Consider the following 24135-nt stretch of genomic DNA (forward strand, 5'->3'; position numbering starts at 1 on the left):
CTGTTGCAGGTTATTGAGCACCTTTATGATAAAGCCACCAGTGCTGTCCTCATCAATGGCAGCAGAGGAGATTGGTTTCGAACAACAGTTGGAGTCAGGTAGGTATGTATACTCAGAGATCTCAGAAACGCTTCATTACGCGTATTTGGACGCCACTTTTTGATCTGGGATGCAGAAAATCACTGAGGCGGGAGTCCTCCATACGCATGTAATAGGTGTGCGGCAAAATTCAGAGACTTGCCAGTCCTGCTTCAGCCACCTGCTTTGTGGGAAAATGTGTTTACAATGACAGAATTCGGTGACTGAAAGACCCCTTGATGTACATACATGTTGCCATTATAAGAGTACATTAAAAAGAACATGATGCAATAGCTGGGTGGCAACTTCAAAGGCTTTGACTGGAGGCCGGATGCAAAAGTGTACTGATATTTACAGTGATTGAATTCAGAGTCAGAAAGACCCAGAGATGTACATGTGGTCATTTATAAAAGTACATCAAATAAACAACTTTAGCTTTCGTTATTGTGTTCATTTCCGAATGTATCAGAATAAGTAGTGCATGAGAATCAAGACATGTTGAGACTTAGACAAAATGCCATTCGTAAATTTGGATAAGTATTTTGGGGTTAAACGGCAAATTTATGAAGATTGTAACGAGATTAAGAAGAGTGCTAAAGCTGCTAGAATTGATAATTCAGATAGGAAATTAGCTAAGTGTAAGAAAGTGTGTGATGCCTAGCTTAGTGTTTGGAATAAGTCCTTACTTCGATTGACAAAATTCAGTATCACTCTGATGGACAAACAAGAGCTATTTAAGAGATACAATGACTCACCATACTTTTTTTTAAAAATGCCCCTTGCCTTAGCCCGGTTAGTTCTAGTGTTGTAGCAAAATGTGTTCATCAAGACATTAGTAGCTAGGCCTAGTTTTTATATCAGTTACGTTGACAAACAAACTCTTGCCCATTCAGGGGCCCCGAGTGGCCGAGTGGTCTAAAGCGCTCTCCATTACAGATCACTGCCATCTCACCTCTGTCTGCGTGGGTTCAAGTCTCGGATTCGCCTAATGTGGGTATGTGAGAAAGCTTGCCAGTAGCTTCTCGTGGGTCGGTGGTTCTTTCCAGGGTTTTCCCGTGTTCTTCCTCCACCATTAATACTGGCCGCCATGTATAGCCTATTGTGTGCTGAAAAATGGCGTTAAACCCCACAACAACAACAACAACAACAACAACAACGTGCCCATTCACAAGCATATGTTTTGATAGCTGATTGACCATTAACCCATTTCCAAGTAAGGTAGCAACTATCAATTTCCTGCATGATATCCTTTGATGATAAAACATACAGACATGTGTTTTAAGATCAGAATCGGTGATCTGGATATATATTAACTGCCTCTTGTACACTATTTCGTCAAACATACACAGATCATCGAAAGCAAAGCCAAGGTATTATTTTATTAAAGATTTAACTTTAAAATGCAACTTGTGTAAGTCAGAAACGTATGGGACAATGCTATGTTGTGGAATTCGTGATATGCACTTTACGGTCTAAGATGTTTTCCAACCTGACATTTATTTGCAAAAATACGGTGAAAAAATACAGCAAATCAGATACTATTTAACCATTGCCTAAAATTACTACAAGGATGCAGACAAATAAATAAACCATAAATTTGCAATCCTGTCAATAGACTGTTGTAATGAAGCTATATTAAAGTGAGTGATTACATTATGAAAACCTCTCCATCTAAAAATAGATGCACTCATGTCTGTGTTTATTCTGTAGGAAAGAAGGGACTGCAACGTTTGATGGTGGGACTCATATTTTTACCAAAATGAGAGTCCTGGACTCCTAGTTTTAAAATCCTAACGAGACCTCTGATACTGTCACCTACACTCTTCGCCATTTTCCTGGAAAGGATCATGAAGGATGCATTGCATGACCTCGAGGGCACTGTTAGCATCAGAGGAAGAACAATCACCAACCTTCACTTAACAGATGATATTGATCAATGATGGTTTAGCAGGGGATGAAAAAGAACTGGCTGACTTGGTTGAACACATCAACACAACCTCCATAGCATACAGTATGGAGATTAGTGCAGAAAAATCCAAACTGATGACATCAACAGCATCAGTGCAGAAATAAAGGTCATTGGACAGAAGCTAGAAAGAGTCACAGCCTTCAAGTTTATGGGATCAATTATCACAGATGAGGGCTCCAAACCAGAACTACTTTGCAGGATTGCCCAGACAACAGCAGCAATAACAAGGTTGAGACCAATATGGAAAGATACCAACATTGCTTTTGGTTCCAAAATAAAGCTGATGCGCTTGATTGTCATATCCATCTTTCTGTATGCTTGTGAAACATGGATGCTCACATCAGATCTACAGAGAAGAATTCAAAACTTCTAATGAGTTACTACCACAAGATCTTGGGCATCTCATACATTAACCATGTAACCAATGAAGAAGTCAACAACAGGATTCAATAAGCCATTGGATCCTATGATGACCTCTTACCATTGTAAAAAAAAGCGTAAACTGATGTGGTACGGTCATGTCTCAAGATCATCTGCACTGGCAAAAATAATCTTGCAAGGCAGAGGCAGACAGAAAAAGAGGTAGGTAGACAACATAAAGGAGTGGACAGGCATGGGATTTTTCAAGATGCCCAAAGGGCAATAGAAAACAGGGAAAGATGGAGAGAATTGGTTGTAAAGTCAACTGTGGTGCTCCAACTATCTCTTGGGTTAAGGGTTTGATGATGATGATGATGATGATGCAATAGGAAACACATTGTTTTCTTGCCTTATTATGTATTTCAAGAAGTTCCGGTCAATCTATAAGAAACATTTTTATATTTTGATGTGCTTCATATGTATGCATGCTTTGTGAACAGAGTTTTAGAAGGTCTTTTAATTACTGATTCACAGCTGGAAGTCACAAAACTGTTATGTATATTTAATTTGTATTGTGTATTGCCTTTTCTCCATGATTATATGTTACATATATCTATATTGTGTGATTGACCTTGATTAGTAGTATAGTTTAGGGTCTACTTGACTAATGTCTTGTTATTTTGTAAAGAACAAATTATTACATTGTCTAATATTTGTCTGTGACTTCAGATTATATTTTAAGGTCATTATTACATGGAGATAAACATATTTACCAATGCTGAGTTCAAGGTCTAGTTTTTATTTTTTTTTAGAAATGAAGAATGTTCTAGAAGTAAGTTGTTCACAAATTGATTTGAAAATTACCCTCATCTTTGTTCTGTTATTGTGTCTTATCCTTCTGCATAAATGTACTGGCAAGCTTTCTCACATGCCGGTACCCACATTGGCTGAATCTGAGACTCGAACCCACGCAGACAGATTTGAAATGGCAATGATCCGTAATGTATAGCACTTTAGATCACTCGGCCACTCGGGGCCCCCTACATAAATGTTGTTTACTTCAGAATTACTCATTGCGTATCTTGACATCATTGTTAGTGGAATCATTTCAAGTTGTTTTATTTAATATTTGAGAGGATTTATTTATTTAAATTATTTATTGGAATTATAAAGTGTTCTTTGACTGCAGGACTAAATCTCCTTTTTGGGGATTATTGTGAACTTATTTAGAGACATTTTGGATTCTTTCACTGTGATACATCAAAGGCTGTTGGCACATTAACATTACTTCAGGCTATTGGGACATCAGCACATTCAAAATTAGAATTTCAGACCACTGGTGGAATTCATTCTGAATACTCTTTACTTTTGTACTTGTGATATAATTGTTATGACTGTTTGGGATTTAATTTACAATACTGTAAGTTCTTTTTATATTTCACTTCCTTTTTTAGGGAAATAAATTATTTGTTGAATATGACAAAAAAATTTGTTCTTTTCTGTTACTTAGTTTAAGACCATAGAGTTGTAACAACACTGACTGGCATACAAGAAAAACATGACCAAAACTTGCAGATTTATTGCTTGTATTTCAGTCTCTATGTATTTGACATTTTTTTAGAATCTCTTTTAATTGTTTATTACTGTTTAACCAGAGATAAATGATAAATGGAGGCAATACAGTAATAAATTTGAGTTACCGGTATCTATGTTTGGTAAAACTGGAAGGCCCTTGCTATTGCTAGATGATGCTGCAGTTAGAGCCAGATGTTGTTGATATTTGGGATATGTAATCCAAAACTGAGGCTTTTCTCCACACTAACAGTGCTGGTGCACTGTAAAAAATACAAACAAACAATCAATCAATCAATCAATCCACCACACTGATTAGTAAAATGTATCAAGCATACTTGTAATAAAAGATGCAAACATATTGACAGGGAGTTGAGTCACTGTTATGTATTACATAAAACAGTTATATAATAAACAACTGAATGAGGTCAGAACAATTATGGCACTGTTTATAACAGGACATAAACATTAAAATGAATCTATTTAGGGATTTTATATATTGAACACGTTTTTTCTTAAAAGCATGGAAGTTGATAGTGGGCAGTATATCTAGTGGGAGATCATTCCATGTCCTGGACATCAAACTTAAATAAATTGCAATGTTCTCTACCAGTGTACACATCAGTGTGGTAACAAAAGTTGAAAATTAAGTGTATGTTGCGATTATGCATTTTCTGGTGTCTTTCAGTACCAAAGTTTCAGTCTACAGAAAATATTTGAACAGTAATTGATATGGGGAAGAATGAGTGATATGCACAATTTTGCTTTATTGGATTTGAATAAAAGAAGATACATATTTTAAAATCCCAATTGATCTTTTTAATTTATTTGTTGTTTGAAAGTTTGTGTGTGAAGTATACTGTAATACTCATGTAATCACAGTTTTCAACTCTTGAAACTATCTCTTTGTTGAGTCAGACTGCTTCTGTGGCCTAGTGGTTATAGCGTCTGCCTTGGATGCGGGGGGTCATGGGTTCTAAACCCGGCCAAGTCATACCACAGACTTATAAAAATGGTACTAGAAGCTGCCTCAAAGTGCTCAGCACTAAGAGATTAGTGTTAGGACTGGTCATCCATGTGTCAGGATAATGTGACTGGGTGGGACATAATGCTACATAACGATAGCATGATGCCTCATTGCTAGGCATGACTATAAGCTGTCACACTACAGATATCATAATGATATGACTGAAAAATTGTTCAGGCTACGTTGAAAATCCAGATCACACACACACACACACACATCACACACTCTTGTTGAGTCAAAGAGGTTAGTGCCAGCAAGTTTTGTTTCTTTTTCAGCAGAACATAGAAACATATGTTTGGTATTGCCAGTATGGAGGAGTATAGGAACATATTATTGGTCTTGGCATTGTGGAGGCTTATAGAAACATATGGTTGGTCTTGCCAGTGTGGAGGATTACAGGAGCATATGGTTGGTCTTGCCAGTGTGGAGGCTTGGTGTGTTTGCATTGGGAGCTTATTCTTAGCCTTGCCAGTGTGGAGGCTTAATGTGCTATCTTTAGTAGCATATGGTTGGTCTTTCCAGTGTGGAGTCTTATAGAAAAATGGTTCATCTTGCCAGTGTCAAGTCTTAGTGTGTTTGCATTGGGAGCTTATGGTTGATATTGTCAGTGTCAAGGCTTTGTGTGTTTGTATTGGGATCATATGGTTGGCATTGTCAGTGTCAAGGCTTGGTGTGTTCGCATTGGGAGCTTATGGTTGATATTGTCAGTGTCAAGGCTTGGTGTGTTTGCACTGGGATCATATGGTTGATATTGTCAGTGTCAAGGCTTGGTGTGTTTGTATTGGGATCATATGGTTGGTATTGTCAGTGTCAAGGCTTGGTGTGTTTGTATTGGGATCATATCACTGGTATTGTCAATGTTAAGGCTTGGTGTATTTGTATTGGGATCATATGGTTGGTATTGTCAGTGTCAGGGCTTGGTGTGTTTGTATTGGGATCATATCACTGGTATTGTCAGTGTCAAGGCTTGGTGTGTTTGTATTGGGAGAATATAGTTGGTATTATCAGTGTCAAGGCTTGGTGTGTTTGCATTGGGAGAATATGGTTGGTATTGTCAGTGTGGAGACTTGGTGTGTTTGCATTTAACCAATCACAGGGCAAATGATCTGCGCTAGCCAAGGTTCTGATATGATAACCCTATCTACACCTTAACAGATCAAACATATTTTAGAGCTTTGTCCTAGTGACATCTTTTGGATTTCATGAGTTGCCTCCCTTAGTATGTAATACCAACTAACCAATAGTGTGTAACGGTAGTGCATTGAACATTGGCCGGAAATGGTGGAGGCATTTGACTTAAAAAGGATACTTTGTAAGTTTAATATTGAAAGTATGACTACATTCTAGAGGGAGGCCAATTTAGGTGTATTTGAGTGAAAGGTATTTGTACAGACAGGGATCGACAATGGAAAATTGCTTGTTTATCAGTCCATTCAAGTTCTGTGTTCTCCTTGACTTGATCATGTAGGAACAGTTTTCAAATTGGAACAACTTACTTTTGATTGGATGCTGTGGCTTTCCGCTGCATCCAATGAAATTCACAGACCTGAAGCACAGAAATATCTGCTCAATACGCCAAAGTGTAGATAGGGTTATAATATCAGAACCTTGGCCAGCAAAGATGAAGGCAAAAGTAGAAGTATATGGTTATAGTGACTACAAACCTTCAGAGTTTTTTGACCTTTACCCTATGGCCTTTTATCATGTATGAAGGAAAAAGATCAATAAAGAACCTTGCCCAGTTTTTCACACTTGCAACGGTTACTAAACGTCATCTGGATAATATCCTGTAATAACCGAAAATAGTACTAGCCATCATTCTTTTTCATTTCACACCATTTCTGGAACCACCCATTTTTGGCCTTGACATCTGTAAGTTCATGTGGCAGAACTGATCCTATTTTATTTGCATTTTTATCAGCAAGGTAAAATATAGTATCATTCACATACATGTTTATTTCAGATTCTTTATGAGAAATTTGTACATCATTTTAAAAAAAAATAGGTTGTAGGATGGTTTCTTGGTGAACACTTTGTATTGATTATGTTTAAGTCAGAAAGGTTACAATTGATTACAGCTGATTGATTTCTTTTTGATGTTCATGTTGTCACAGTAACTCATGGTCCTTTATGCCACAATGTATTTATGCAAAAGAATAGAGTAATAAAAAGAGGGAGAGACTTTCTTGTCATCATTGGCTACCATTTCCACCATCATGCCATTCTTGAATTTGCTGTTAAATCATTCAGGCAATCTATGAATTCGAGGCAGATGTAGTTGAGTATCCATTCCTAAAACCATTATTAACTGTGAAATAAATGTATGGCTGAAAATGAACAAATTGTTCTCATTCATTGGAAATTAAGGGCAGAACAAATATTGGACAAGTCACATGTGTCTGATTTAAACAGCTGAAATGTACAATTCTTCAGATGTTTGAAATGTTACCATCTATACTAGCTGATAAAGTCAAGTCGAACTGCAACAGCAAAGATCCTGATCTGCAGTAGCATAATGCACCAGCAGATCAGGATTTATGGTGTATGTTCTACTGATTACTCCTACTCAGATCTGCTGGCGCATTATGTGATGGCAGAGCTGGGTCTTTGCAATTTGAAGTTGGACTCATCTTATAAGACAGTATATATGGTTCCTGTTATTAATGGGAGATTATTATGCATGCAAGACTGTCAGAAATAACTGCGCACATTATATGGAGTGTAGATTGTAGTTATCATTGACGGTGGCTATTGTATCAGTTTTTTTAGTATGTGAATTTATTATGCTAGTGTTGCCCATATTTCCTTTAAGGTTGTATTGATGACATCTGCAATAGACTTTGAGTAATTTAATTGGTTTGGGGAGAGTGCTAATTCCTGACACAGTATAGAACCACCAAGTAATTTAATTGGATTAGGAGGAGTGCTAATTCCTGACACAGTATAGAACCACCAAGATTTTGGCCATAGCAAAAGGGCTTGGTAAGAAATTGGAGGGAAGAGGGACTCATATGTATTGAACTTATGCTCATGCCAATACCTCCAATGGTCCAAATTCAGGTATATGGAACACAGGGATTGGAAATAACAGAGTTACAACTTATCACCTGTTGTTTTTTTTTGATGTGCTATCACACCAAGATAAAGACATTCATTTCTTTGCCAAAAAAAAATGAAAGTGCATAGGACTCATTTACTCATCTATACCTGAGACTAACATACAAAGGGATTAGATACCTAGCCCTCCAAGTACCTATTCACCATTCCCTATTATTAGGGTGCTCGAGTTCCTAGTGCACTATAAGATTACAAGGTGGATTTCTTGAGGGACCATAATAGTACATTTGTAGTACATATTTTGTGAACCACACTGGGCCTGTACATACATTGTACCATTGACATAGAAATAAAGGTACCATATATACTCACCTGTAAGTTCAGCCCATCTGCACACAACATAGATCCTGATTTGTCCTAGTATAATGCTCCTGCAGATCAGGGTCTATGTTGTTTTACTGATTACTCCAAACAAACTGCACAGATCCAGATTTGTCAACATATTATCTAGGTCAGTGCAGTTTGCTGTTGGACTGGTCTTATAAGTCAGTATATACTGTATCAGTTGTTATGTATATTTGATTTAATTTATATTTGATTTAATTTAATTGTTTGTTTGTTAGTTTAAAATTTTTTGTTTCCATTACATGCTGTTGTAATGTAACTTTATTTACTGGCTTTGACATTTTCCAGAAAATTCAGTTTAACCTGACTCTTTTTCATAAACACCTAATAATAGAAACTTTGTATCTAATGCTGACCTAGTTCCTGACCTTGATTCAGAATCAGTAAGAGTTGAAGTAAACAATTTGTTTTTATATTCTTTCTCAGAGTAAAATCATTTGTTTTAGTCAAGGCCATACTGGAAGTATGTGATTTTAGGCATGTAAAAAGCTTCTGTGTTGTTCTAGAAACATGATCATGTGACCCTCATACAGGAATCTGTTTTGCATCTTAATTTAGTGTATAACTATTTTTTTATTGAGAATTTAGACAGATGGGCTATAAACCAATGACACTTTGAGGTGTTTTGTTGTGACCAGTTTGAGTTTAATTTTTTAATTTTTCTTCAAATTATTTGGATTCCAAGAGATTATTTTTCCCTGGAAATACTTATGCTCTAAATTAATTCTTGGACAAAGAGAGTTATAGAAATTTACACAGAAATCAAACACTGGAATATTATTTTCTGTTCTGTGATTCAGCAAAGATCTGTTGACACATCAGTACAACACTGACCACAGCATACACTATCACCTTCCATTTTTGATTTCATTGGGATTCAAACTTAGTTTCCTTAGGACTTTTTATTACTAGAACTTCTACTTTTTAATTCTTGGATTATTTTTGGATTTAATTTGTTGAACCGTAAGTTTTTTTTCCTCAGTTTTACTTTGTTTTTCTTGGAAATAAATCATTTGTTAAATTTTATAGAGCTTGTTGTCTTCACTCTTTTCTTGTTACTGTTTTAAAGAGCATTAAATGTAACACAGTTTATTGCCAAAAAATATGAGAGAGTATTATTAACTTGTTTCCAAAAAATGAGACATAAATGTGAATTTTGAATTTGCTTATACAATTTGCATCATGTTTTTTTCAGTTAAGTTTTGTGTCTCATTTCCTTTGGTATGTTTGGCCAAAGAGGCATGCAGCTTTGTAATTGGATACATCTTGGGGACTAAAATGCTACCATACCAAAATTAGGTCATTTTGACGTATATTGCATGATTACTAGTCTAGTTGTGTGTTTGGTTCAGTTTCTCAGGCATTATTGGGCGCATAGTCATGCAGTTAGGTATGTAGATGTATCTAGGTGAGTACAATACTGTTTTGCCAAAATTAGGTCACCATGAACTATATTTTACACTTAATTGACTTTTTATTCTGGTCATATTCTCAGTTATGTTTGTTCATAGATTTATATTTTGTGGCTGTGTTAGGGATTATTAATTGGATTTTTCTTTAACAGACATTCCTATCCAAGGACATTGATGATGGATTCAAAGCTGCATTGTTTGCTGCTTTTCTGAAATGTGGAGGGCCAATATCTTCTAGTCATAAGGCTTCCGGTGTTTCAGAAGCCCTCTTCATTTATTTTCTGGCCAAGGTGTTGAAGGGATCATCGACAGAGAAAGCAGAGGTTTTGTGCTTATTGTGTAGTGATGAAGGGAATAAGGAGAAGACTGTTAAAGAGTTATCAAAGGTAAGTACCGTATAGTCATAATCATTTACCAACTCCTGTGTTATGAAAAGTTAACCTTATAAATAGGGATAGGGTGCTTTTTGATGAGTGGGGCAAAAACGTAATGTACAAATGCATTACCTTATTTCAGGAAGGTTGGCTTTTATCAGGAAGTTGGCTTTTTTCAGTGCTCGAAGAAAATATTTTTCAGATACAGACCCAGGGCTGGTGACTTAAAAAACTCACAAGCCCTGATTGAAATTCCACAATCACGGACTCAGATTTCCACATGCCCAAAATTGCCCCTATTTTATTATTGTCACACAACGTTGCAATAGCTAAAACTCGGAAGATAAATTCAGTAGCCTAGGGTTTAAAGTAGTTTGAAGGTAATACAACTGTTATTAATGTTCATCACTACACTCAGTAGGGACTGGGTGGTACTGGTGTTCAAAATTCGCCGCTGGATTCTCTGAGTGAGTCCTGTCAGAATCGAGTTGATATATGTTGGTGTGTTGTTTACAGTATGTGCAAATATTTAATAACCCCCCTCCTGCCCATTATGGTTTTTTTCCACTGGCGTGCTTCAGAAGGTTAAACTCCATCAACCAAGAGTTCTGAAATTTATTTTTGTAGGGCTTTGCTGATAGCTAATTGCTTTCTAAATCGCATTAAAAAATGAATTACACTTGAACAGTATTCTGACATCTGACTTCGAAGAATGTTGCCGCTGTTCACAAACTTGTCAAAAATATAATACATATGGCTTAAATATTCTATTTCAAGGCAATGATATGTAATAACTTTTTTTCTTGTACAAGCATCTAGCATCTCTTTAACTTACCTATAATATGTTGTTCCACTTCCTGATCCTGCCTATGCAAATAAGCACATTGGACTCACCAAATGCAGCCTTCAGTCACCTCTCACTGTTGTCAGCCAGTCAAGTAATATGTGTAATGGTGGTTTATATCTGACCTCTTCGCCTTTAATAGCTGCTATTTAAATTGCCCAAGGGATAGTTTTACATCAGCTCCAATCATGACTGTTTACTGTTTATACATGCTACATGTAACAGGCATATTCTGAAAATGGTGGCAGTTTATTTTCTATTTTTGAAGATTACTGAAAATTGTGTTTCCTTGAAACACAACCATGTCAGGGGGTTCATATGTACAAAATTGTATTTTTAGTATGATACGCCATACTTAAATTTGATTAAAATGAGATCTCAATTTCATGCAGGACAGTGGCGATCTGATTTAGATTGCACCATGTTATGGCCGGTATGTCATCTTGAAAATACATTTACAAATTTCCTCAGTTTCCTAAGGCAAATTTGATTTTTTTTTTTTGACAGGCCCGACAGGCACCTCACTTCGAATACAGGACGGGACCATTCTAAAATTAGAGAGGCCCCAGGCATTGGGCTATCTGAGTTTTTAAGCACTACTTTTGAGAGAGTGGGTTTGTGACAGTCCACTTTATTTTGAAATTTGTTGTTTGCACTGGACGGGATCTGATTTGAAACCTAGAATGAACAAGTATATCAGTTATACACTAGCTTTCAGGAGTTAACTGCATCATATGCCTGCAGTATTGGAGTGAACCAGTTTGAACAAACATCGTTGGGAGGATATCAGTTTTACTTGAATTGGTTTAAACAGAAATAGGAACTATCACATGTCACAGTCAGACCTGTCTACAGCAGCCACCTATGGGAAAAGACAAAAATGGCCTTTGTTGACAGGCAACCTGTCGAACTTGGTTCAAGACAAATTTATTTACTATGAATCAAGTAGCACATGTATTATTATTAGCAGTAGTAATTTGCTACCAAGTGACATGTCTTTATTTTGCTATTTAGCAAAAAGAAAAAGAACTAAATTTAAATAAAATGAGTTCCACACAAGGATACTATCAATTTAATCCACCATCCATCTTCTATGATTTCTTGTTGCTTCTTTACATGAAAGGAATGTTTTCTGGCCTGATCTTGCTAAAACATTGTGTTTTTTTAAAACTTTATAATGACATAAGGTGTTATCTTCTCTCCTGGAGAGAAATAACAGTGTAAATTTAGTAGTACCTGACTCTGCTTTTCTTTTAATGTCTTTTAAACCAAGCTGATAATTTAAATCAAGAATCAAATCAGGAAAACTACAACTATGTACATGTACTCATTTATTCATCTCTCTCTCTCTCTCTCTCTTTTACGTGCACACTTTTTCTCATTTTTGGTAGAAATGACTCTTAAATAAAATCACCAATAGACACTTTACCGCTACTGTGAAACACACGACTGACTTTTTATTAGGACCAATGATATAATTAGATATGAGTACAAGTATTCAAACTTTAAACAATGATGGATTAAGCATTTGCTCAAACTCGCATAGATGAAAAGACTGTCGGCTTATTTTTATGCCATTTGATGATTAGGGAATAAATAGAAGATTCCAGTGGATATTGTTAGCAGCATCTAGACCGTAATGGATATCACTAGTGCAGTGTACCTCTACTTGGAGATTTCTTTTTCATCGGAGATAACTTTAATTCAAAATTTTAAAATAACCAATTCATCCTATTAACAGGGAAAAACAAAGAAAATCAGTTTAAAATAGTTTTCATAAAAGATATTATAAATAAGATATTATAGATGTAGCTGTCATAATGGCACAAAAGGCAATGATAATTCTGTTCTTGGACCTTTGCCCACCATAGCAATCATCACTCTTGACAATTTGTGTGGACCAGGGCTGAGCAAATTTTTTTTCTGACCACTAGTCCTGGACAAGTGGTTTCAGAAAATTCACTAGTCCCACCTTTCTCTTCACTAGTCCCACCTTACTTTTCACTGGTCCCAAAATGGTAATCACTTGCCAAGATTTGATGAGACGTATGTACTTAATCCATAGAAGAAAGAAAGAAAAAAAAACGAAATAATATACAACATAATTATTTCTTAAAAGAATTTAATTTTTCAAAAACATTGGTTGTTATACATTTGGCTTCTTCAGGTTCATGTATATATGTTTTAGCTAATGGATTTAAAAATATGTCCATGTATATGTCTGCCACCTGCACCAGCACTAAGCCAGCAGTTGATAGCTGTGTCTGGGTTAAAGTCCTCAAGCTCTGGTCCATTTGCATAAATGTTCATTAGCATTTGTAAACTCTTTTGGTTTAAGGAATTCCTTAATGAAGTCTTCTCTGAATTGCCGTTATTACCTTCCTTTGGGGGGGGGGCACCAGACAGATGTCCCCCCACTTCCAAAAAAAAGGAAAAGGTGTTTTATATCTGTGTGCACCCCCTCAGATATGCTGTGTGTTGTTGTTTATTTACAGAATTTTTTATCAAAAATTTATTTTGAAATTTTTGATGGGGTATTTTATTTCCCTTCCTTGCAAAAATAATTTAGCAAACTCATTTTATCCACAGAGTAAGTATCAGCTTGCTTGACAACTACTTTTAAAGTGATCATAACATCAATTTTCTCTTTTAAATACGAACTGAAACAGCTCATTAATTAGGGTAATTGTTTCGTTTCAAACACAATATCGCACATGGAAGTTAATCATCTGTATAATCAATTATAAATTAAAGAATCATTACTGTCATTTAATCAGTTCATAAAGGAAACCAACACTGATGTCGGTAAAGTACCTTTCATTAATTTAATTACACTGACTCACTGGATTAAAGTCATAGTGAGCTACTGGTTATGATCTAGATTGAGTAAACTCGTTGCAACAAAACCGCTTACAACACTACTAATTGATCACACTGGCTTTCTTTTGTTTGACGTGTTTTGATTTGCCGATAATTTGGTCGCTTAGCCCAATATGCTGTCAAGCGGTAACAGGACGTAATTGTATTCACGAAGAGGGGTAGAATCAAGTATTCAGTATGCCCAGAGGGCATGATTGGCCAGATAAAGGTAGATATAGTGATTATTCATAGATCCTGTGTAATATATTATGACTTAGGTCATGTAGGCAAAATTTAACTACAGATATTCTGTACAAATTACAGTCATTAATAAAAAATTAAGATAAAATCATGTACCAGAGTTACCAAAAAATTATAGATATACATAACAGTAGATCTTTACTTAGATTATGACTTCTTATCCAGGTTATTATTTATTTTTAATAGACCAATATGAATTTTAGTAATGGTAAGAGGTATAGTTACACATAACAATCTTGTTTGTAAGTACATATGTCTGAAAAGGAAGAAATATCAGCATTATTTTACAAATATGGAATTGTAATGTGAATCATAAAAGTAAGGTTATTGTCAGTCGCATGATTTTTAACTTTGCCAAAAATGATGATTTTATTATTGGTATTGCATCATCAGTAGTCTAGCAAATCAAGCAGTTTTGTCAGTTTTTACTTAATGAAGTGCTATGTGGAAGTAGTTTGTCCACTGGGTGTAAAGATCTTGAGAAAGTGTATATCAATATGGTAAGCATGCCTACTGCTTTTTGCAGACTCATTTCAGAAAGGTTGTAACAAGACTTTATTGTATTTTAGTTACTGGTTGCTGAATATTGATGTAGCCAAATATTATGTTCTGTTTAGGTGACAAATGCTTTAACATATTAATTTAATATCACTTTTAGATTGTGAAGTCACTGTACACCGCTTTTGTGAAACTTGACCACAGCAAGGTGCACAACACATGGAGGTCAAGGTACGCAGAGCAGGATGTAGATAGAATGGTTCAGTATTTCTTCACAGACCAGAAGACACAGGTGGTTTTTCCTGAGGACACAGTCTGGTCTGAAGCAGAAGTTGAAGACTGGATGACAAAGACAGACATGTTTATAACAGTATTTGAAACTGTATTTAGGATGCTGTTTCCCATCAGATCAGTAAGTTTTTTTTAAACATGATCATACACATAATCTTTTGTATACGAACACTTGGAGAGGTTGATACTTTCAAATGATGATGATGGTGTTGGCAGTGCTGCTAGTGGTTTCAGTCTTGATGATGATGACAATGACACATGCTTGAAAGAAATGATGCTTAAAGTTAAGTTATTCATTGTATTTAGTCTAACTTTTCTTGTAGTGATAAACAATTTAATAAAATTCTGAAGTTTTAGTGTAATATTTTATATGCTAAAGATGAAAAAAATAGAGGTTAAAGTTTTCCCATACGTACTTTTGACTCTTAAGAGCCAAAAGCATAGTCATCAGAAATTACACTGCCACTGGTGAGATGCCAGCCCATTAACTTTATAGCTAAAGCTGGCAGACAATGTTGCACCTGGGACCCACAGAGCAAGAAACATTGTGTCCCTCTGTTGTTTATGGGGTCAAAATATCAAAGATCAAGTTTACATTAACTCTTAGGAAAACAATGGTCATGATATCTTTATCATCTGCTTCGTGGATTGCACATTGAAGACAAGGAAGACACCTGTTCAGGTTCAGGTCAAAAGATCAGGTAAAAGTCACAGGGAATGAAAGAGGGAACAAAGATTTCCACAAATGTGTTTAAGTTCTGTACTACATACCTTGCCAGAACTTTACAGAGGACTTGCATATCAGACAAGGAAGAATTTGGTATCAGCATTATCAGATAGACCTAGATGTGTCGTTTATGGGGTTTATCTAATCAGCACCATTTGGATAGAGTTGTGGCCCTTGAGAATTAACATGACGTCTTGTAGGATACCAGTTGTAACTGGCATCATTCAACATATAATGCAATTTGATATCGTCGTTATGAGGAACATGTACTTTTTGCTTGTTTAGCAGTATCAGTTTTGGACAGAGCTAAGCCCTTTGTCAACTGAGTACTTGAGTTTAGCAGTATCAGTTTTTGGACAGAGCTAAGCCCTTTGTCAACTGAGTACTTGCATTCAGTATAGCTCAGTAACCATTCAACGTATTCTGGAGTAATTTGGTAAGAATCATATCTCTTAGACATGCATTTTATGAGTTTGTCATGACTACACCACTTGGGACAGAGTTATAGCCCTTGTCAGTCAACTTCATATCCTTAAATAGTTCATTGCATGTGATCATCATAGCTAAAACAAAATAAAACATTTAGTGATGCAGTTTGATATGAAGACATTGTCGCGTATACCTAGATGTGTCTGTTATGGTTTTGTATTGTCTAGTCCATTTCAGACAGAGCTCTGGTCCTTGTCATCAACTTCGTACCTTTTTTACATAGGATATTGTTGCATTAATGAGACCATGGAGGAGTTGGAGTCCAAGCCTTTCACATCATTATTTAGAGGAATCCTAGCTCATGACCATCTCTTACCTTTCGTTTCTCAATACTCGTTCCTTTTTAAGACCTATTGGAGAAAACTTTAGTGAATCAGGCCCTTTGCAATGCATCCATCACTAATAGCTGTAGCTAATTTGTTTGTTTGTTTAATTTTCAGGAAGGAGACCACTCTGATTCAGCAAAGTCATTTTTGCCGGCAGCAACAAATGTGGACTGGTCTAAAGTTAAAACTATTTTAGACATTCCAAGCATCATGTTCTTGAACCACAGTCTATCTTCGTCTCTACAGTTACAGTGGCGTTTTCTTTATAGTAACATACTCTATGGAGATAGTTATTCACAGCTGGTGTCCCATATTTTAGAACAAGGACCTTGTTTGATTGTTATTCGTGACAAAGATGGACACATGTTTGGAGGATTTATGAGCACAAGTTGTAAAATAACTTCAAAGTTCTCAGGTATGGTCATTCCATCAGTTGATAAATTAATCATACAGTTGTCATTTAAAAACTTAAAATATAATTGATTTTTCCTGCATTTATGGACATTCATTGTAATTATTTCAAAGCCATAACATTCTTCTTGACTCATTCTTTAAAAACGTAGATGTACATAAATGAAGAGAATATAATAGGATCCCCCATATGGGATCATTTCAAAACCTTTTGATGAAAATTACATCTTTACTTGAAACAGTTGATCATGTCATAGTTTATTGCTAATAACAGTGAAACACATTTGTAACAAATGTATGGCAACCACAGAAATGCTGACCATACCATACTTAACAAGACTGTTGAAGAATTTTAGGGAAAATTCTAAGTTTCAGTTTATATTCATGAAATTAAAGAAAGTCCAAACTTCAAGAAATATGGTTTTAAACAAGGGCTTTCAATATGGACACAGATATAAAGAAAAGTACATTTTGCTGGTACTGGGCAAAAATTGGTAGCCAGTTTCAAATGCCAGCAACTTGTATACTGTTTCTCAGTTAGTTAGCTGTATAACTGTGTTCCTAACAGGGTGCATAGTAAAGCTGGGAACGAAACTAAATGGATGGGTACATTATAAGAAACTAAGTAACAGTGATTCTGTACTCTCACTAACAGGGATGTAACTATTTATCTGCTGTTTTACACGCACCAGAAGTGTGACATTTGTCAGCAAAAGAAGTCTGGGGGCAAGTAAGGCTTACAATTATCAGCCATGACCCAGTTTTATTATCTTTTTAAATAGCCTGCAGTCCATCTGTCTGCTGTTGACACTCAGGCTTTGCATTTAATTCTGTTTAATTCCATGTCTCAGATTCCTTTGTTTTAATTATTCCTCAAGTCGTACAGCTTGATATATAGATATGTTGCAAAGAGTTTGACAACATCCAGACAAAATTAGGTCACTGTGACCTATATTCAACCATTCAAAGTTTCATTAAGTTTTTTTTTTATAGTTCTGTTTCCCAGACATAATCACTGTATATACTGGTAAATTCTCCAAGTTTAAATAAAAGTATATGTCACTTTGACCAGTATTTTACATTGCAGGGTTTGGCATAAAGTTATGCATTGAGCTCAGTTTTTGCATCCTGGTTGTAAATTGCCAATAGCCACTTTCTTGTTCTTGCTTAAAGCTCTGTGTCATTTTTCATCCAGTTATTTCTGTAGGAACTGCATATTGTTTGTACCTTTATTTTTATATTTAGGTTCATCTGATTGTTTCCTCTTCACCCTGAGCCCCAGGTATGGCATGTACACTGCAACAGGATATAATGATAACTTTTTTTATTTGAACCAAGGTGTTCAGACACTTCCTAATGGCCTGGTAAGAATACAATACTCAGTCACTGTATCATTAGTCCTCAACCAACTTTTCAACCTTTGAAACTTTTTCACATTTTTTAACTCTGCTGGTCATAGCAAAGGAGAGCTTGTGGGATGGACTGTTGTCCATTGTCCATCATCTGTCCATTCATGAGCACAAGTTTATGTTGTTGTTGTATGGCTTAACGACATTTTTCAGCACAAGATAGGCTATACATGGCGGCCAGTATAATTGGTGGAGGAAGAACCCTGAAAAACCCCGGGAAGAACCACCGACCCACGAGAAGCTACTGGCTGGCTTTCTCACGTACCCACGTTAGCTGAGCCTGAGACTCAAACTCATGCAGACAGAGGTGAGATGGCAGTGATCCATAACAGTGAGCGCTTTAAACCACTCGGCCACTCAGGGCCCCGCACAAGTTTATAATCATTATTCCTCCTAAACTACTTGAAGGATTGCCATTAAATTTGCAAACATTTATCCCATAGTCTAGTTGGTCCAAAATGAAAATGGTGTTGTTCATGCATCCAGTATGGCCACCACAGCAGTCATTTTAAAAATCTTGTTATTAATACTCTGCCTAAATGGATGGTCATATTAACAAAGAGTTTTCACTTGTAGACTTTTTATGATGTATAGTTTGTCCTTAATGAATATGATTCCACTTGGGCATTCAGTAGGGCCACCACATCAGCCCTCTTGAAAATCATATTACCACTTATCCTGAGTGGCTGGTCATGTCAGCACGAGGGTTCACTAAAGACTTCTTATGACTGGTATGTATCAAAGATGGTGCCTATCTGATGTCTAGTATGGCTGCCATGGCAGTCATCATGAAAATCTTGTTATTGATACTCCTCCAGAACAGATTGTCATAGCTAGATGGGCTTTTCACCAAAAGAGTTCTTATGATGTCTAGTTGGTCTTAAATCAAAATGGGTCCACTCAAACATCCAGTCTACCTGCCACATAAAATCTTGTTATTGCTGCTGCTCCTGAGTGGATGGTCACATCAGTATTGAGGTTTCACCAGAAGATTTATTATGATGTCTAGAGGATCCTTTTGGTGCCATTCTGACAGCCAGTATGACCACTGTGGCAGCCATCTTGAAAATTTTGTTACTGCTTCTCTTCCAGAATTGACAGTATATCAAAATGGGGTTTCATCAGTAGACTTCTTATGAAGTCTAGTTTGCTCATAATTGAAAATGGTTCCACTCCAAAATCCAACATGGCCACACTCATGAATAACAGCGATGGTTTCAAAACTAGCAGTTGAAATGAAGATTAAATGGTCTTATTTGGAAGTCTTGGGCATTATTTTTAGGGGACATTATTTTTAGACAGTAGAGTTTCAGTCCTTTCAAGGGACTCTTGTTTAATTGCACTGACATTTTGCTATATAACAGTCCTTTTTTGGTTTTACATTTCTTATATAAATTTATGTTGCATGTTAATAGTTTAGTGATGCATTGGGCACTAAGATAGGATTTCTGTTTTAAAAAATGTGACTGATTTTCTTCAGTATCTCTCAAAAGACACTGGAGTGCTACTGTTTGTAATATTACAATGAATACTATGTCCTGATTTGTAATATCAACAATATCAGTTGGCTTTATGACATATCACATCAATGACAACATGTCATAAATTTCATATTCAGAATAATTGTAAAGCAGTTCTTGTGAAGGTAACAAAATAGTATATCATCATCTCCGTATCCTTCTTGGACATATACACATGTTTTTAATTCTCAAACATAATTTCCTATTATGTTATGGGAGTTCATATAATGAGGGGAAGTTTGGCACAAGTCATTGTTTGGGATAATCCAGTACAGTGGGACAGGTTTAAAATGATCAGTGAAACATGTTTGTTAAAGAAGAATTTAATTTGGAATGGGACTACACACTATTTTATTATTAAGACTTAAATTGTACTTCTCTGCAATTAACAATTTGTTACAATTGAATTCATTTTAAATGAGTTCCATTATCATCCATGCTATTTTTTTAGAATCAAGGTTCAGGCAATCAAAGTTTTGTAGCTCAATTTATAAGTGGAAATTAAATGTTAATCAAAATGTTGTAGCCCTTGTATTCATTTTAGAAACTTTCCAGATGCATTCATATGCACATGAAATATTCAGTTAACACTTAAACGCTTCCATCACTTTATTTATTCTTCTTTTCTGCCAAATACAATGTAGATGTGTTATTCAGAAAGTTATTATGTAGCTATTTCTTTTATACTACACTGAGAACACTTTGTTGCATGCCGTTCAGAATCTAAGTCAGTTTGTTGGCACTTGGGTTAATTAGATAGTGATATCACCAATTACATTGCTCCGTCGATGACTCATGCCCTGATAGCTTGCAAACTGCTTATAATGTAGTATCTGGAGTGAATCCTTTTTTAAAAAAAAGGAAAATACCCAAATAATTGGCCCCAATATTTTGAATGTAAAGAAAATAGCAACCAGAATTGGTCAATGAAACCTTGATGTATCGCTCATTTTATCTTCTAAATTGGTAGTTACTGCCAGAAAAGTTGGAATTAACATCCTAAAATTTGCAGGTTTTTATAAATCACATATTTTGTTAGATTTTATTGGAAAAATATTTTCTCAATACACTGTAAAGAATAATATGGTGAGATAGTAATCAATGAAAAATTCCAGTTAATGCTAACAGGTGGCAGTATTGAAAGATATAAACATGAATGTCTTCTTAGGTGAAATTTGTACTTTATTTTTTGATACATTTGTTTCAGTGTAAACAGTTTAATTGTAGCATTTTCTCCAGAGTCAATTGACTGTCAGTCGATACCGCAAACACTTCTGTGAGAACCTATTTAAGTGATGGCTTTGTTTTGATTTGCATCTTGGGGTAATGTTTGTTGCATTGTAAAAATCTGCTAAAAATGAACTATATTGATTTATCACGTTAAGTACATCTTTGTATCAAATCAATTAGCAACAATAAAATAGTTCAAAGGCATGCAAATCCTACCTGCATGAGCTTTTCTGGTCACTATTGTATTTCAGATTCAGTGCATTGTATTTTACCAATGGGGCATGGTTTCAGATATTGTGTATGCAACAATTTTAAAGTATGTATATTAATCAGTAATGCATCACTTGTAAATGTCATCATTAAGAGTAAATGAATCAAGCAAAAGGATACTCAGAGAATAAAGTGTTTTGTGTCATAGATTGGGTTTATACAGGTGAAGCAAGATCGAGAGTTTGTAGTGAACTCAATTGTCGAGTTGACACTCAAAGGTTGGCTAAGTATAAGAAGGAATTTTGGGATTACTTGCATGATGTTGATTGCAACTGCAAATGATACAGAATTAGATAATGCTGTATGCACCTGATTCACAAGATCGAGGCAGAGAAAATGGCAAAAAGTATGGATAATGACTCTGGTTTCTTGGCAAGCCATTGATGGCCTAAGAGATTCCAGTACTGACATGGAATAAAACCAACTTTGTTGTTGTGAGAGATATGCTCAGCAATTAAGGCCATGAAATGTGAAGTGATATTTGGAAAGTTTGTCACAAACTGCCTAAATTTTATTGTTTTTATTTCCTCTTTTTAAAAGTTTATTTTAGCAACATTACATTTATGCTTAATAGTAGTTCACATTTATGAATTTATTTTTTTACATTCTACTGTAAATGAATCTGACTATCCATCCATCCATCCATCTAGTGACAGAAGAATAATAAAAAAATGAAAACACAAGTTTCAGTGTTGTTTTTTTTTATACCATTGTTGATCTTTTGAAAAATAACCACTTGTTTAATTTTGAACAAAGAAGAAAACTACAAATTCAGCATAAAAGCAGTGACGTATACTCAATATGTTAAGCAGTACACATGTTAAGTATATGGAAACCATGTGGAATAATGTTTCAACGATCTATTTAAAGATAATTTATCCTGAAAGTATAGGTAATTTATGAATAAAAACAAACTACATTGTTATAAAGAGATATTTATGTATAGTCAATTTCAACATAATTATAAAACAAGTATTCAACAATGTAACCTGCCACCACCACCCCTTACTTTTGCCTCCCTCTGTCAATTTCCATGCCTTTATTTTTTATCAGTGCCACTGTAAATTGCACCTTTTCTTATAGTGCAGTCAATATTTTTGGTTCCTATTGTGTACAAGTTTTCAGTGTGTATTAGGCTGTTACTTTAAATACATTACCCAATTTTAATTCTTTCAAGTAATTGCTACCTATCAAATCCAGCCCATACTAGCTTAATGCTAAAAGGTGTTTAGCTTGGTTTAGCAATAAAAATGCATAAAAATCATCTGCTTGCCTTGACAAAAGTCAAACAAGAGTATCCTCCCATGGAATAGTGGGATTGGTGCCAAATCCAGTTAATCAACAGTTACTACTTCCACTTGTGCAGGTTCTCCATTGCAATCTACAGGTGCTAAACCTGCACATTAGGCTTATATCAAACAAACCTGCAGACAGGAACATTTCTAGAAAGAAGTGGTGGACAGAATTTCTTGGTCATGATTGCCTTGCTCTTTCTTATTCCCAAAGTATTTGTATTTGAAAGTCATGAATGTTTTTCAGAAATATTATGATCAGGTAATTAATAACTAAGAAATATATTTTACTCCAATTATCAGCTTCTCTCAAGAGTGTCCAACTACTTAATATTGCCTGTGCTAGCAAATGATATATTTCTGATATCCACAATATAGAGCAAGGTATTCACATTGTTCTCAGCCCACATATTCTGCTTTTATATACACACCTTTGCAAATACATTTTGACTGGCATGTCTGTTCATTTGTCCATCATTCTGTCCATGACTCAATGTATCTAGCTATCTGTCCATCCATCTGTCAATTACTCCATGTATCTGGCTATATGTCCATTACTCCATGTTTCTGGCTATCTGTCCATCCAGGCTTCACTCAGTTCACCTTGTAACCTGCACTACATCCACACTGATTAAGGAATTGTAATTATATTTGGTATGATATTTCACAAGGCTGAGTAGACAGTGTTTTGAGTTATTGATGCAGCTACTTCAGGATGGGTGGGTGGGAGTCAAAAAGACACATTTTTCTCACCTGATGTTATAATAATTTCATGAATCCTTCGTTTCTTTACATCTGTTCTATCTTTGGTTACATGTCATGAGAAGCTCCTGTAACAGGTGTGTGTGTGTGTGTATATATATATATATATATATATATATATATATATATATATATATATATATACACACACACACATACTGGTAGTTAACATTCCTGATCTTGAGACTCAGGAGTCTAAAGTAAATTTCATAAAGAATTATGTTGATTACATGTCAGCAGTTAAACGTGCTCATGACAGAATGAGTTTTATTATTTGAATAATTTATTAAATAAATTCTAAAGTAGATGGGCAAGAAAAATAATATAATGATAGGCACCAGGACAAGGAAATTCCAGTCTTGGAGTTGCTTTATTTGGCTTTTGTTTGGCAAAGCATGAGAAAAGACATATAATGTAAAACCTCACAAAAGACAAATGTAATCTCTTCCCTGGGAATTATTTGTTTCTGTCTAACTCTGGCATATATTCTAATAATAATCATAATAAGGACTCTTATGTTGTCACTCAAAGGTGATCATATTTAGTTTAGTGTCAAATTGATGAGGGGCAAGACATATGGAAGGTGGAAAAAATTTAAAGTAAGATGTTTGGAATGGCTTCTGTCTCAAGTTTTCCCCTCTCAGAAATATACAAGAGAATATAGCATGATTTCAGTGACTTGGCATTTTGGC

The 24135-nt window shown here is 35.4% G+C and overlaps 1 protein-coding gene across 1 annotated transcript in view; it reads left to right on the forward strand.

Moving 5' to 3' along the window:
- Window positions 1-24135, forward strand: part of LOC149782911 (MTOR-associated protein MEAK7-like) — a 46892-nt gene that overhangs the window by 5941 nt on the left and 16816 nt on the right. The window contains exons 2-5 of the mRNA XM_089934468.1: window positions 10033-10266; window positions 14877-15128; window positions 16664-16964; window positions 18206-18324. Of these exons, the coding sequence (XP_089790594.1) occupies window positions 10033-10266; window positions 14877-15128; window positions 16664-16964; window positions 18206-18324 (906 nt within the window). The remainder of the gene's footprint in view (window positions 1-10032; window positions 10267-14876; window positions 15129-16663; window positions 16965-18205; window positions 18325-24135) is intronic.

This window comes from Sinohyriopsis cumingii, chromosome 15 (genome assembly GCF_028554795.1).
Source record: "Sinohyriopsis cumingii isolate HCF-2022 chromosome 15, ASM2855479v2, whole genome shotgun sequence".
Taxonomy (NCBI): domain Eukaryota; kingdom Metazoa; phylum Mollusca; class Bivalvia; order Unionida; family Unionidae; genus Sinohyriopsis; species Sinohyriopsis cumingii.